At 37.5% G+C, this 17,254-nt stretch overlaps 1 protein-coding gene across 2 annotated transcripts in view; it reads right to left on the bottom strand.

The window, feature by feature from the left end:
- Nucleotides 1-17,254, bottom strand: part of KATNA1 (katanin catalytic subunit A1) — a 34,625-nt gene that overhangs the window by 8,601 nt on the left and 8,770 nt on the right. For both annotated transcript variants that reach the window (XM_040238660.1, XM_040238661.1), the window contains 5 exons: nt 15,039-15,196; nt 7,229-7,409; nt 4,110-4,231; nt 2,704-2,809; nt 1,318-1,476 (listed from right to left, as the gene is read on the bottom strand). In XM_040238660.1, coding sequence (XP_040094594.1) covers nt 1,318-1,476; nt 2,704-2,809; nt 4,110-4,231; nt 7,229-7,409; nt 15,039-15,196 — 726 coding nt within the window. The remainder of the gene's footprint in view (nt 1-1,317; nt 1,477-2,703; nt 2,810-4,109; nt 4,232-7,228; nt 7,410-15,038; nt 15,197-17,254) is intronic.

The following is a 17,254-nucleotide window of genomic DNA, read 5'->3' on the forward strand; positions in this document are numbered from 1 at the left end:
AACATTAGAGGTAGGTCCTAAATTCCTGTCCTCCTCTTATAGATAAAGCAACTGAGCAACATTAGAGGTAGGTCCTAAATTCCTGTCCTCCTCTTATAGATAAAGCAACTGAGCAACAGGACAGGAATTCTCCCACAGGTAGCTGGCTGGGAAAGTGACGGAAGTGGGATCTAAACCAGGACATCTGACTCTAATGATCCCATACTTAGCCATTCATTCTACTGAGCTTACATTTGTAAAACACCAAGTTATTCTGGAACACTGGTAATTTTTTCCCCTGAAGAGAATTTTTCAAAATGATTTAAGAGGTTCTCTATCAGACACCTACTGTGGGATGGATTATTAATAATCCATATGAACCTGTCAGAATTTACATCCTGCTTTATGAATTATCGCAGTTGAAGGAGAAAAAAATGGGAACTGAAACAGGATGAAGCCTTCACAGAAAATGGATAACATTAAATTGTAAGGGTTTTTGTTTTGTCTTACTCTGAGCCTAAGAAGGAAGATGTGGTATAATGTTAGCACGATCATCTAAGATTTTGGCCACCATGACTAAGAATATAAATCTTTGTCACTATTTATATGATAAATACAACTCTGGGTTCATGCACATAACTAAACAATTTCTTAAATGAGGTAAGACGGAAACAGTTAAGTGAAACTTAAAGTCCTAAGTCTAAAAGCTATTGAATTCAACCCAATCAGAACTTGTTGAATTATATTTCGTCTACTGATACTCAGATGAGTGGCAGTGGAAGAAAAAGAAACTCAAAGTAAGAAGCAAAGAACTGAATTCAAAGATTATGTCATTAAACTCCAGGTATTTGATAACAGTGGAATATAGATCGGAGGTAATCTCAGTTCCATATTTACTTGTGATTTTCACCTTTCCCCATTATTTACCAATACTGAATTTACTATATTATAACAAAGCCTGGCTTAAAAAACATAGTAATTTCACATTCCTATAGCAGCAGATCAGTAACATGGATCCCACAGCATAAGCATGTCCGTAAGCTAATAGACAGTCAATCCTCCAGAGAAAAGGAATCAAAGAGAAATACAAGTAATTCATGTTAGTAAAAAGTTTCTAAGGATGGAAGAGCCTGGCAGGCTACAGTCCATGGGGTCGCAAAGAGTCGGACACGACTGAGCAACTTCACTTTTTCTTTTTCACTTTCTTTCAAGGGCACAGGAACCATACCCTGGGCACAAGCGTGTCCTGCCTGGTGATTCTACACCATGGAGTTAGTTACAATTCATTTTCTTCCCTTCTAGAAGTAAAGAATCATTAGAGTTGTCTCAAGCATTCACCATTTCGAACAGAAGACGAACAAGCTTCTCAGACTCTCCTCTGTATTTGGAAGTCAGAGTTGATGAAGAGACATTGAAGAATGTTGTCTTACATTCCGTTGCTACTGCCTTAGCAAGGAGGGTCTTTCCTGTGCCAGGTGGGCCCACCATTAACACTCCCTGTTGGGAATATAACAGTGTCAGCAAAGGGTTTATCTGCTGTTGTTCTAATTCACAAGAATTCCATACTAAGAATCAGTCTTCAACCAACTTACACATAATAATGAGGTAAGTAAAAGGCAAAGATAAACAGAAGGATATTTTATCACAAATTTACTTTTTGCATTACAAAAGTAAGGTAATTACACATTATTAAAAATTTGGAACTAAGAGATGAGAAAAAATATAATCCATATTATAGTACTGATATCATACCCTAAAACAGGAACCGTTAGGATCTAGATATATTTCCTGCTAGTCTTTTCGCTCAAACAAATTAGTTGATTTTTTTCTTTAACATGGTTGTACTCAAGGTAAGTCTAGAATTTTGTATCTTGCTTACCACTTAACATTTCAAGAATTCCAAAAGACAAGTACAGAGTGAGCCATTAGCACATTTCCCAAATCCAAGAGTTTTTTGGACATTTTTCCCATCAGCACGTGACTTTTACAAAGTACTCATTAGGGTTCCCCTGGTGGTTCAGTTGTAAAGAATCCGCCTCCCAATGCAGGGGACACGGGTTCAATCCCTGCTCTGGAAAGATCCCACATGCTGCAGGACAGCTAAGCCCATGCACCACAACTGCCAAGCAAGCCTGTGCCCCAGAGCCTGGGAGTTGCAACAACTGAGCCTGAGGGCTGCAGCTACTGAAGCCTGAGCACCTTCCTAGAGCCCGTGCTCTGCAACAAGAGAAATCACTGCGATGAGAAGCCCGTGCACCGCAACTAGAGAGCAGCCCCCTACTTGCTTCATCTAGAGAAAGCCCACGTGCAGAAATGAAGACCCAGTGAAGCCATATATAAATAAACTTTTTTAAAAAGGAGTACTCATTAGATGCAGATACGTCTTATTAATTTCTTAAGAACAATTCCAAGAAATACAGATACAAGTTCTGCAACACAACATGTAAAATGGAGTATTTTTGTATTTAGGCAACTTGTTCATATTTGCAAATATAAGTTCATTATAAATCTGCTATGTGTATATCTTTTCCAAGATCACACTGCATCTGTTTCCTATTCTGGAAACCATGCAATAGTTTTTCATCTGAATAACACAACACATTTAAATTTTTCTGTACCTGCTCTACGTTCTACTCCCCCTTCCCTCAACACAGGTAAATACTGGCTCTCTACACAACACATTTACTGTTTGCTTTGACAACGCTGTTACAGTAAGAAACTTACTTTCCATGGTCTCCTAATGCCTTTAAAGAATTCTGGCATCCACATTGGTAACACCACAGCTTCCTTAAGCAACTTTTTAGCTTCTACTAAATCAGCAATATCATCCCTGAAAGAGAAGATATTTGATTAAAACCTTAGATCGCATATTTAATTCAGTGTAGTCATTCTTGAGAGTCGCTGAAAGCACATGATTTTATGCTGTTGACAGAATGTGAAGTTTCTTCCTAGGCATGTGTGAACTAACACATTGTGATGAGGTTTCTGCCACACCAGCCAGTATATAGAAAGGGCACAATCTGAATCTTCAAGTCTTGGCAGTAATAATTTTCAGCTTGGTGAATGAGAACACAGGTCTATAGGCCTACTCTTTATTATTATGCCATCTTATTTTAAATTTCTGTTCTTAAAATGCTCATTCCATAAATTCCATAGTTTAGAAATAATGAGCCCACTAGAAACAAACAAGCAAACATTAGAATAAACATAACACAAAGCAGACACAGGCTGTGATTCAGCTGCTTCACCCCCTACTCTACCAAGAGGTGCACAGCAAGGTTAATAGAGATTGCCGCGAAATCATCATCAACCACGAGCCCACCACCACTACTACAACTACTGGTACACATGGCATGATAATATATTATGATATATGACATGATAATATATTTTAAAATATCCCCCAAACTATAAGTTTTAACAAAAAATATATAACTGAATGTGCCTAACTTTGTGGGAAATGGAACTTTAGAACTTGTGATAAATTATAGTTCTTTGATTAGATACAATATTTACTTTTTAATAATTCATTGAAGTATAGCTGATTTACAATGTTATATTAGTTTCAGGTATACAGAAGGGTGATCCAGTTAAACATACATAGCGTATCTTCTTTTTTTTTTTTAAGATCCTTTCCCCTTATAGATTAGTACAAAATATTAAGTATGGCTCCGTGTGCTATATAGTAGGTCTTTGTTGGTTATGTATCTTATATATATCAGTGTGTAATATGTTAATCCCAAACTTCTAATTTTATAATATTCATAAAGTTTAGAACCACTGCTCTAAGTAATAGGATATAGGAGCAATATGTACTTTATAAACCTAAAGATAACCAGCAATACATATGCATAAGAATGACTGCCATTTTACCTTTAAAGAATGTCCCGAAAAGAAGATGAAAATTTTGTGATCTTGTTCACATTCTGTACACAGGATTTTTAAATTTAATAAATTTTTTATTATTTCATTAAATTTAAAATTTTTAAACAAAAACTGGTACAGCCTGAATCAAAGTGAAGTCTTTCGTTATGTGTCTTCCGCTTCTATCCTCAAAGACTGATCTTCAGCGCATGCCCATTTTTGTTCCCCAAAGCAACATCCAATCTTTTTGCTGTGCTATAACTTACCATCGAACATTGGGATTCTGAGAAATTATATCCCTTTCCAAAGCTTCTACTAAGTCCTTATCATACCCAGTACTATCAAATTTATTTGTCTCTGGTTCTGTAGCTGCAGCAGGTGATTTGTTCTACACAAATAGAGGAAAAAAAAACATGAGCTTATGATGACCTCAAACACTGTATTTCATTTATATGAATCAGAAACAAAGATTGGACTCAAGTGACATTTTTATAAAAGTTAATGTAACAGTACAAGTAATAAGGACAGAATCAGACTGTTAACTCATCATTCTACATCAACATCAGAGTTTCATACTGAATTTTTATTCTCATGTAAAAAGTATGACAATGGTGTTACACAAAACTATTATGCATATGAACTGACAACAGAAAAAATTAATATTGAGATAAATTGTGGTCACTAGTGAATATTAGATATGTATATTTATCTCAAAGCTTTAGAAGAGATAAGGTTAAAGACAGATGGTTTCTTTAGGTAAGATAACAGGTCAATCTTTAACACCTACTCAGTTCCTACTGATGCTCCAAAAACACCTTTTGATTATTCCCATATTCCCCCAGGAGACACCTCAGCCCTTAGAAGAGATTTCCTCCCATCCTCTATGATGTCAGTCATTAGGGCCACAAGGCTGCATGCTCAAGCACTCCAAGGCACAATGACAAACTCACAGGACACTGCAGGGTATCTCAAACTTTTGAGAGAAACACAGAAACATCTATTTGAACACTGGGTGGACTGCCAGCTCAATGAAACCTAATAGAGAGCCCCAAAACAGACCCACACAAATATTCCCCCCAAATTTTTGAGAATGGTATAAAAATTTTATTGACATATATATTATTTATAATGTATTAATTTCTGCTACACAGCCTAGTGACTCAGTTATACATATATATATATTCTTTTTCATATTCTTCTCCATTATAATTTATCACAGGATACTAAATATAGTTCCCTGAGCTATAATAAATCCTTTTCAACAAATGGTGTTGGAGCAACTGAATATGTATGGGCAAAAAATGAACCTTGACCTAAGCCTCACACTTTACATAAAAATCAACTCAAAACAGATCATGGAGTTACATGTAAAACATAAAATTATAAAAATTTAAGAAAGAAATTTTAAAAATTGGGATCTAGGGATAGGCAAAGAGTTAAGAACTTGACAACAAGAATACGGTCTATAGAAGGAAATACTGAACTTTACCAAAATTAAAATCGTTTGCCTTGTGAAAGATCCTGCTAAAACAATGAAAAGACAAACTACACACTTAAAAAAAAAAAAATCTGCAAAATGCATATCTGACAAAGAACTAATCTCTAGAATATATAAAGAACTCTTAAAACTCAACAGTAACAAAAAAAAGTCATTTGTATAATGGGCAACAGACCTGCCCATTATAGAAGAGACGTTTCTCTGAAGAGACTTGGTTCTGTGCTCTTACTTCCTTTTCTTAAGTCAGCTTGCACAGCAACTGTTTAGAAGAATAGACTAACTCAGCATAGACTGTTAGATTGTTGAGAAGGACAGCACTGGGGACTTCACATTTGCTATAACCCAGTTTTTACTTTGCCCAGGTGGTGTGGAGGGGCCTTTTGGTACAACGAGCCAAACAAATGATCGGTGCTTTACCATTTCATAGACTAGGTTTGTGCCTCAGTCAAGGACTGAAAATAAATTCTTAGAGTCCTATCTGCTTCTTACTGCAAGGGAGCGTAAGCACTCAAATAATATTAACTAGCACTGAAATCTCAGTTTATAAAGCTCATTCCTCACTAACAGGAATCAGGGAACTAACAGGAACCTTGTTTCCTGGAGAAACAAGGGTAAATACAGGAGGAGCCAGGAACACTCTATTTTGTAAGAGAATGGTGAGTACATGTTAAAAAGACTTAAGATCCAGCTTCAAAGGTCTCCTGCTCCTCAAATCTTGGACAATTTAAGCATCAGAAAGATAGTAACAAATTTTAATTCACTGAATAAAATAAGAATCCATGAGTCCATACAGATAAAATTAAATAAAGGGGAAGAGATAGAGCTTTTTCTTACAATTCAAAGTCAATTAATTAAAGAAGAGAAAATAGCATTAGAAAATGATTTTTCAATTGTCAGAGGAATAACTGATTCAGGCAAGAACTCCTGGATGCTGAAACAAATAAAATTTTGATGAGAAACAGGATATTTATATAATCTCAAAAGTATCTCCCCACAAATGACTATAAAGGGAAAAAGAGTAATTTTATAGTGGAGAGACTTGGCAGACACCACCCTAACCAAGTGATCCAATTTATCACAAGCAACAGAGCAATAAACATCCTGTGTGCCTCCTTATATGATACGCTCAGGAGAACAAAACTTCACTTCAGTGGCACCCCTGCCAAGAATGCACAGCCTTAATCTAATCACAAGGAAACATGAGATGAACCCAAACCGAGGAACATTCTACAAAATAACTCTTTAAAAAGGCCAAAAAAGATAAAGGCTGAGGAAATGTTCACATTAAAAGAGGCTAAAGAAACGTGACAACCAAATGCAACATATGCTTCTATATTGGGTCCTGGCACAGGGCAGGCGGGGAGAAAAGCTATAAATGACATTATTAGAGTAACTGGCAAAATTTTATAAAAGTCTGTGGATTAGATAACAGTACTGTATCAATGCAAAATTAATGATTTTTTGATCATTGCTTTGTGTTTGTGTGAAAAAAATGTCCCAGTATTTAGAAAACTGACACTAAAATATTTAAGGGTAAAAGAGCATGATTTCTACAACTTACCTACCCTCAATGCTTCAGGAAAAATCAAGTATACAGAGAGTAAATGAGTAAATGAGAATAAATGATAAAGCAAAAAGGATAAAATATTAGTAACTGGTAAAAATGGGTAAAGAATATGTTTCTTTATTACCAAGATAGAAAGTTACAAAAAGCAACCAAAAATATTTGTTGAATACTGAGTAGGAAAAGTCCTATCCCAGGTGCAGTGTGACTATGGTTTTATTATAGTAGCAGATTTAATTCCTAAAAATTATTAAAATTTGTACAGTCTTCACTTTTAAGGTAAATAAATAACTTTTTAACTTATAAAAATCAGTAACATTTACCTTTTCTTCTCTTCCTTTATTCTGTTCTTTCTTTTCCCGACTACGAACAGCTTTCCCTCTGTCATTGTGAAGATTGTGTGTGGATGGACGGTGAACTCTGACAGCTGTACTTGGACGGTTACCCTGTGGTTTAGGGTCGCTGTACTGAGAAGACTGCCGTTTTCTAGGTCCTGGTGATGGTCTAATCAAAGACAAGATCAGAAAGTCATAATCAACTCTTGGAGTTGGTACAAATATAGATGAACACACACAGTGTGTAACTCAATCTATGACTTGAAGCAATGGTAATAACTGAACACAAGATAGAACTGCAGGTCACTGGAATCTAAGATCTGGCTCTGAAACCGGACATAACTGTCTGTGGTGCAGTATGGTTATATGGCAGAAATAACAGAAGGCAAGTGATCATCGCCTCTCTTTTGAAATGAAACACCTGTTCTATATCAAGGATAAGTGAAAAAATAGCCTGATTCTTGAAAACTGAAAAGAGAGCAAAATAATCAAAGAAGGGAGTTTTATCAAAAGAGAAAGAACAAACCAAGGTGTAGAAATCACATTTATGTACTAACATACACACAGCTTGGTACCATTTTATTTAGAATATATCATAGTTCTCATGTTTTATTTAATAAAATTTAATCATTTTTCCATTAAAAAGAACTGATACAAGCACTGGCTATGGATAGTTACAACAACTCATGTATGGTGCTTTGCCTTTATGTAAATCACTTCACCTTTATTTTTGTGGCAGAACTGAGATCTCTTAAATATTTATTAGGCTCCTACTATTATGCTTCTAGACTTGGTTGGGGTAAGATAAGCAATAAAAACAGGAGGGGAGTCCTGTACTCAAATACCTCAAATAGAGTTAAGAAAGAAGATACACAAAACTAAGCAAATATACCAGAAAATGTGAAAGAGACCTAGTGCTGTGGCAATGGGAATGGCCTCTTGAAGACAGAAAGCAAACTGGATCTGGAAACATCCTTCTCATTTAGGAGTTGACCTAAATAAGATGGTACAACTGCAGATAAGAAAATGCATGAGGAAAAGCAAGAAAGCAAGATGAGCTTAATCTACATAAAGGTCATAAAGACACAAACTGTAAAGATACAATGATAAACACTGAAGGATGATCCTGGAGCGTCCCTGGTGGTCCAGTGGTTAAGAATCTGCCTGCCAATGCAGGGACACAGGCTCAGTTCCTGGTCCAAGAAGATTCCACATGACACGGAGCAACTAAGCCTGTGCCCTGCAACAAGAGAAGCCACTGTAAAGAGAAGCCTGCACACCACAGTGAGGAGCAGCTCCCACCTGCCACAGCTAGAGAACCCTTGCCCAGCAGCCAAGACTCAGCGCAGCCAAAAAAATACATCTTTTTTGAAAAGTGAAAAATGAACTAAAAACAAACTAAAAAAGATGATACTGAACAGATAAGCTGGTTCAGTAAGTAGATCTAAATATTATCAGTTCAAGAGGCTTGGCTGTTAGCTGACTGTCACTGATAAGATTTTAGAAAGACCAGTTTCATAATGAATAAGATATACTGATGAAAGAATCACAAAAAGCAGGGAGGCGTTATCAAGGCATGAGATGAGAGCCTAGCTTACAGAGTGATGATAAAAGTATAAAAGACACACTGTGAAAAAAGACACCCCTAGGTATCTTTTATACTGAGAAATGAGAATTTGGGAAGATGATAAAGCCAAACCAATGTACTTACTGATTTTTGCAAAAGGAATGATGGGGGTTCAATTTTGAATTCAGAAACCTGGGTAGCCAAGTAGGGATACTGTTTTAAAATATATATTTTTCCCTTTAAAAAAAATAGACACTGAAATCTATTTCAGTAATAAGGAATTTCAAAAAGTCACGTGTGTGTGTGTGTGTCTGTGTCTGTGTCTGTGTGTGTGTTAGTCACTTAGTTGTGTCCAACTCTTTGCGATCCGTGGACTAGAGCCCGCCAGGATCCTCTATCCACGAGGATTCTCCAGGCGAGAATACTGGAGTGGATTGCCATTCCCTTCTCCAGAGGAACTTCCCAACCCAGGGTTAGAACCCTGGTCTCCTGCATTGCAGGCAGATTCTTTACCGTTTGAGTAGCTCAAATGGTAAAAGTCACCTGTATCCCCACTATCCAGAGTTAACCACTTAACAGTTTATTTTCTTATGGTTGCCTTTCATTTAAATAAAACTGGAACCATTATACATAAATATTCCCTTGAGGAGGAAATGGCAACCCACTCCAGTATTCTTGCCTGAGAATCCCATGGACAGAGGAGCCTGGCGGGCTATAGCCCATGGGGTCACGAAGAGTCGGACACGACTAAGTGGCTAACACACACATACATACACATGCTCCTATTTTTCTCTACTCATTGTATCATGAAGCATTTTTAGTATCCTTTCCTGTATCATTACCTCATACATGACTTTTAATGGCTAGATGGCAGTCAGTCACATAAAATGTACCACACTTAATCTACTTTTTGGGGGGGCCAAACCTCGTGGCTTGCAGAATCTTAATTCCCTGACCAGGGATAAAACCTGTGCCACCTAGAGTAGAAGCAGAGTCCAAATCACTGGCACACCAGGAAAGTCCCTTTACCCACTTCTTACTGCTATTTATTCATTTGAGAAATAATTTACTGAACTATTACTACTGACAGGCACTACTTTGAATTCAAGATAAAAATTAAAAAAAAAAACTTTAATAAAAGCCTTTACTCTCACAAGTTTACACATCAGTGTGTATGGGGGGCAGATGGGGTTTCAATGAAGAAATAAACAGTCCATCAGATGATGCTAAGTGCCATCTAAGAAAATATAATGAAGGGTAGAGGATATGGAATGATACAGGCAGGCTGATCAGAGAAGGCCTTTCTGAGGCAACATTTAAGTTGAGACTTAAAAGAACTGCGAGAACAAGCCATCACACATCTGAGCTGAAGGAAAGCTGAGTGCAGAGAACTGAAGTGCTTGCATCTGACTTGCTCAAGAAGGCAGAGCTGCAAGCACTGAGGCCACAGAGGTGGTGGGGGCAGGGTCTCCCTGGGTGGCACTGAGGGACATGCTGAAAACCCTGGGTTTTATTCAGTGAGATGAGAAGATGTTTGAGGGACTTCAGCTGACTTTTAAAAGAATTATACCTAATGGCTTTACGCTATTTTTAATCATTCCTCTGAAAGGCTTCAATGAACCTCCTTGTACAAACGTGTTTGTGCACAGCACTAGAAGAGAATGCAGGATCGACTGACTCTGTTCCTAAAATGGGATTAAAATTTAGGCGATGTCACGGTTACAATCCCCAACAGAGTTGAAAGAATAAGCTCTCTTAAGCATGAGTACAGATTAAGACTAACAGAAAAATAAAGAGTTTTGAGGGATATTCAGCTGAGGAAGTCAAGTTAAATAAATTACAGGAAGAAACAGATGTGGCAAATAAAGTCAAAGAGGAGGACTTTGTAGCTAATAGCTATCCAGGGCATTTAAAATCAGAGACAAAACAAAGTATGGAAGAAAGCCAGAATCAATAGAGGGACCCTACAGCTCATCATTATAGACTTTTCAAGATGAAAAGCTCATTTAACAACTTTCTACTACCCCAAAGAGAGAAACCTCCTGCCTCCTCTTGTTAAGACTATGGCAATCAAAGAGTTCACTAAATCTGAAATCACCTGAATAATCACTGGGCACATCTATTCACTGGAAAGTTCTTATCAGTAACTGAGAAAGGAGTTATGGTGCTGTTAGACTCAATTTTTGTATTCCTCCAAAACTCATGCTGAATTCCTAAACCCCAGTGTGATCATTTAGAGTAAGGAAGTAACTCAAGTTAAATAAGGTCATAAGGGTGAGGTCCTGATCTAAGAATTAGTGTCCTTATTAAGAGACACCAGAGAGCTTGCTGTTCCCTCTGCCATGTGAGAATGCAGAGAGGAGGTCAGCTACTCAAGAAGACTCCTCACCAGAAACCAAACTGGCTCGCATCTTAAGCTTGGACTTTCTACGGCTTTAGAACTGTAAGAAATAAGTTTCTGTTGTTTAAGTCACCCAGTCTGTGGCATTTTGTTACAGCAGCCAGAGTGACTAAAACAAGGGCCAAATGATGATTCTCCAGAAGGAGGGATAAAAAGAAAATTAAGCAGGAGTAAAACATATTTATAGGCAAGATTAAATAAAAACACAACTTCACTCATCTTTTATTAGTTCTACTTTGGAAATTAAGAAAAAGTAAACATAGATGTGGAAAAATTTTCAATTTATTTATAATAAGAAAAAAGGGGTTAACTATTGTAGGTTATATCCCTTAAAAGTACAGCAAACAACCCTTCAAAAACAGCAAAGAATAGGGTCTAAGATGGCTTATAAATTACCTATGTTTAGGTAACTATAAAGAGCAAGTTACTTTACCTATCTAAGCTTAAGTTTCCTCATCAGAAATTGGGGCTAACAGTTTAGTACCTAGCTTCTAAGTCTGTTTTGAGGATTAAATAATATACGTAAAGCAACTGCCATTGTACTCGGCAACACAGTAAATGTACAGCAATTGTTTACTGCTGCTGCTAAGTCACATCAGTCGTGTCTGACTCTTAGCGACCCCATGGACTGCAGCCTACCAGGCTCCTCCATCCATGGGAGTTTCCAGGCAAGAGTACCGGAGAGGGGTGCCATTGCCTTCTCCGCAATCGTCTACTATTAGGATTAAAAAAAAATGATACAAAGTTATATATTATGGGTATAGCACAACTACAACTATGAAAATAAACAATGTATAAAGGACTAGAAGTCGCACTAGGATGACTATGATTTCACCTCTACTTTTATGAATTTTCCTGTTTTTCTTTAATGAGCTTACTGTTGTAGTTTTGAGGGTTTTTTTTTTTTAGTGAATTCTAAAATAGAATACACACACACACACACACACACATATATATAAAAGTACTTAAGAGTACGGGTAAAATGTAGTAAATATTCAGAAGGTATCACCGTCAATAACAGAATATTAGTACTTTTATCTGGAGCTGAAGAAAATGAAAGTGGCTAAAAACAATCAATGCCCAATTAGTCAATCCTAAACTGGAGGAGAAACACTTCGGTACGGTACTTCTTAAAGTGTGATCCACCAACAACTTGGATTAGAATCGCCTGCAGATTCCTGGGCTCCCCTGCTATTATACCAGACTCTCTGGGAGTGAAATCCCAGAATCCACATTCTGAATGAGTTCCCATGAGGTCTTTATGTATGCTAGAGTTTGAGAATGACCAATATGGCAGCGAGTGCTAGCTTTGTAACCACGCACATCGGGTTCAAATCTTAACTCTGCCAGCTACTAGTTTTTTGATAATGGGGAAAAGTTACCTAACTGCCAGGGTCCAGCCCCCGCAGGATCCAGGGGAACCTGAGGGAAAAACAGCGTCGGCGGATGATTTAGAGAGAGATAAGGAAAGAATACTGTAGGTAAGAAAATAGAAAGACTGATATTCCTTGGTTTACATAGAAAGCCAATAAAACTTCGAGACAAGAAGTTTGCCCTGTTCACGGAGGCCACAGGTGCCTTCCCGGTCTCCCGAGGGAGTGAAGACGCACAACGTCTTCCCGTTTAGGTTTTAGAAACCTGGGCAGATAAGTGAACGCAAAGAGCCTCTATGCTCCAAGGGATCAGCCTGAAAAAGAAAGTAAGAGAGAAAAAAAGAGAAAAAAGAAAAACACAGGGTGACCAAGCTTCTTCAAGCGAGGCCCATTGTTTTTATTTTTAAAAGGGTCTTTTATACCTTTACTTGTATACAGAGGGAAATGAAAGATGCAAAGTCATACAGAGTCAGCCCAAACATTATATGTGTTTTGTCTTTATCGAAACCAGGATTTTTCTGCAAACCTTTCCCATAAACAATATTGTGTACATTATCTTCTGTCCTTGGAGGCCTGTGAACATTTTATGACCCTCTTTTGATAAAGGCTTCTCAACCAGAAAACTTATTTTCTCTTGAAATGTTTTTTCTTATATTTCTAATCTATGTCAGCCTCAAAAAGTATTAAATAGAGTTACATTCTCACGAAGCAAAGGTGCAGTGAGTTACTAGAAAGAACCAACTGGCTCAAAAGTCTGATGTGGTTAATTTCAAGGCTACACTTGTTTTTCTTCCTTTCTAACTATGTTAACTAATGCACTCCCAGGTGCACAGTGGATAAGAGATATGGGAACTTAGCAACAAGCATTGGCCCAATAATGAAATCCTATATTAACACTACTCTAATAACTTTTAACTCTTTGAAAGGCTCTATGTTTTAGGCTTTCCATGCCTCTCACAGTTGGGAGGATGTAAATAATCTTATGCGTAGCTGCAAGGGTCTGAATATACCTGCCAAGCAAGCTAGAATGCTAACAGAGGGGGTTTGATTGGAAATATTCCCCTCATGTCCAGGAGACTTATTAGCTATAGCCCTAAGTTAATTTTCTCCAGAGAAAGATAATCAGGTTTAGCCCCCTGTTAATGTCAGAGGAGCTGGTGAAAGTCATGAAGTAGTAAAACAGACGGATTCTGGTTTTGGGGGTAGATGCTCGAGAAAGCCTAGGGAGCCCGTTGAGTTCTGAAGCCTTGCTTAACAGTTCTCTTCCACATGACCTTGTCATGGGTGGGATCTCCTGTGGTGGCCCCTGGCACCTAACTTCACTGTATCTCAACTATCTTAGCTGAAACACAGAGAAAATATAATTAATTATTTGGAAGGCTTATTGTGAAACACAAATAAAATGTGTATTCTGTATTAGTGCTCAGAACCACATGAGTACTCAATATCTAGCACCTGTCATAAAATATAGTCGAGGAGTAACAGTTGCAATGATAGAATCTTAAACATCTAAAAAGCACCTGAGTAATGTTTTAATGCAAGGCTCTCAAACTGGTTAAGGGGCAAAGAAACTGAAAGTCACTGTTCCTTGTAGAATGCTATTTATATACTGCTGCTGCTGCTGCTAAGTCGCTTCAGTCGTGTCTGACTGTGTGTGACCCCATGGACTGCAGCCCACCAGGCTCCTCCATCCCTGGGATTTTCCAGGCAAGAGTACTGGAGTGGGTTGCCATTGCCTTCTCCATTATTATACACTAATATATTTAAACACACTATACAAACTAGGAAATCTATTGTGTGAGTAAAACAGATAAATGACATCCACTTGCACTCCTGTCAGTTAAAAAAATATGCAGTGGATCTAAGCATAATTGGCTCTTTTGAGCATTTCAGTAAATATAAACTTTCACTAATCATTCACTTGCTGGCACCAGGTAATAGGAATCTGGAAATAAAAATGTCAGAATAAAACCTACAATTGAGAATATTTTATCTTTTTTTCCTGTTAACTAAAAAGCCCACTTTTCAATTTTAGCAGCAGTGTAGCCTAATAAACAGCAGTGTTCTGTGATAGCTTTTTGAGAACTACTATTTCAGTCTAATTTCCTCACTTTACGTAACAAAATCTGAGGTATAGAATGGTTATATGCTTTTCCCAAAGCTACAGATAGTGGCAAAGAGACTTACAGTCCAGATATTTCAATCTCCATCCCAATGTTCCTTCCAAAAGGTGTATCTCTACTACTTTGAGCTCATTCACAAAAGAATATGTCTACCTAAATTTCATTTACTGAAATGGGTCACAGAATCACACAATACACAATTTAAGTTACAAACGGTATTAAAAAAACAAACCCTCTCCCATTCCCGTCTTTCAGCCCCTCAGTTCTCCTCCTAGACACGACCAATGTGGTCAGTTCTCTGTGTCAGTTTGCTTCTTAAAGAGCCTCCACTTACCTTCGTTCGGCAGGTACGGGCAACGACCAGACTTCTCCCTCAGATGCTGGAAGCTCGTGTTGTGCGGCTTTTAATGGAGTGCTGTCTAGTTTAAAGCTCTCTAGTGTTTTCATGATATCCTTAACGTGTTTCGCTTCCACATTTATTTCCTGCCAAACCTAATTTCAAAGGAGAATATGGTTCTTTAAATTTCTATAACTAATAAATCACTGCCAAATTAAGTTGGGCCATTTATTAAGAATGCTGCTGCTGCTGCTGCTAAGTCACGTCAGTCGTGTCCGACTCTGTGCAACCCCACACACGGTAGCCCACCAGGCTCCCCCGTCCCTGGGATTTTCCAGGCAAGAACACTGGAGTGGGTTGCCATTTCCTTCTCCAATGCATGAAAGTGAAAAGTGAAAGTGAAGTCCCTTAGTTGTGTCCGACTCAGCGACCCCATGGACTGAAGCCTACCAGGCTCCTCCGTCCATGGGATTTTCCAGTGGGTACTGGAGTGGGTTGCCATTGCCTTCTCTGATTAAGAATGCTAGAAGCCTCCATTTTGACATCAGATATCCAGGAAACCACACCAAAATGTTTTGTTGAAATTTTAATAATGGTTCATAAATTCTTTATTTTTAATTACAAATTAATTCTGATAAAATGAATTAAGTGTTCTGGCTAATTAGGCCATTGTTACTGACTTATAACGATGTGCATTATAAGTCAAAGTGCATAACAAATTTAAAAGTTAGCTGTACCTTTAAAGTTTGGTAAAAGTATTATTTCTGCAAGTTGTGCTTTGATCGTTCTTATGCTACTTAACTGACTTTAAAAATGCTCATCAGAATTGACTAATTTCACAATTTACTAATGGAATGCATCCCACAGGTTGAAAAATAAAGCTTCAGAAAATAAATGGCTCAATTTACATACAACCTATATATATATTTTTAAAGCTGCCTTGACAACTTTAAAATGGTATCTATTTCATATATATATACAAATATATATATATGAAAGAAATGAAGCTAGCAATGTTTGGTTTTAAAACTAAATGCTTTAAATATCCTTTCTTTTTCTCTGCTTTGTCTTTTAAACACATTTAATCTTGGCATTTCCCTGGTGGTCCAGTGGTTAAGACTTCCCTTTCCAATGCAAGGGGGTACAGGAGTGCAGGTTCAGTCCCTGGCTAGGGAGTTAAGATCCTACATGCTTTGGGGCCAAAAAATCAAAACATAAAACAGAAGCAGTGTTGTAACAAATTCAATAAAGATTTTAAAAAATACACTCAATCTTTTATTTATATTTATTTTTGGCCATAGCACGTACCTTGCAGGTTCCCACAACAGGGATTGAACTTGTGTCCCCTACAGTGGAAATGTGGAATATTAACTACTGGACAGCTAGGGAATTTCCAATTTAAATATTCTTATAAAAAACTTTAGACTTCTTAAGTAAAAGTTGCTGGCCTAAGAACAAAAGGTCTTAAAAGTCTTTCAGTGGCAAATTCACGAAATATTTCCCCCTTCTAATGTAAAATATGAAGAGGCAGATTTAAGGAAAGAGGTTAAGTTCAAAGAGGTAGACTGTTTTTCTGTTAAAGAAATAAAGGACAAATATGGAATATTATTTAAAAGGCAGTTTAGCAGAACTTGAAGGTAATATTCTATCTAGAAGATCAGCTCAAAAAGACTATTAATTTCTATAACATTTCTCTCCTGGAACATTGCTGAACCTTATTATAAATGACACATCCAATTGGACGGGTAAGTTCTACAGTTTCTACCTATAAATTTCTTCCCTCATGGCTCAGTGATAAAGAATCCATCTGCAATGTAGGAGCCGCAGGAGACTTGGGTTCCATCCCTAGGTCGGGAAGATCCCCTGGAGGAGGGCATGGCAACCCACTCCAGTATTCCTGCCTGGAGAATTCCATGGACTGAGAAGCCTGGTGAGCTATAGTCCATAGGGTCGCAAAGAGTCAGACATGACTGAAGCAACTTAGCAAGCCCATATATTTCTACTGCTCCTCAGCAGCTAAAACCCCTCACATGGGACTCAAGTATGCGCTGATTCATGACGTTCTATAGGAAATTCGGGACATGTGAGATTCAGGTGCCATCTGCAGTTTCAACAATGGCTTAATAAAGTCAATTCTGATTTTACCAGGTCAAAATGTGATCTAGAAAAAAATTTTCAAAACCATTCCTATTAGATTCCAAAAGTTAGAATAA

This window comes from Oryx dammah, unplaced genomic scaffold, assembly GCF_014754425.2.
Source record: "Oryx dammah isolate SB20612 unplaced genomic scaffold, SCBI_Odam_1.1 HiC_scaffold_4, whole genome shotgun sequence".
NCBI classification, from domain to species: Eukaryota; Metazoa; Chordata; class Mammalia; order Artiodactyla; family Bovidae; genus Oryx; species Oryx dammah.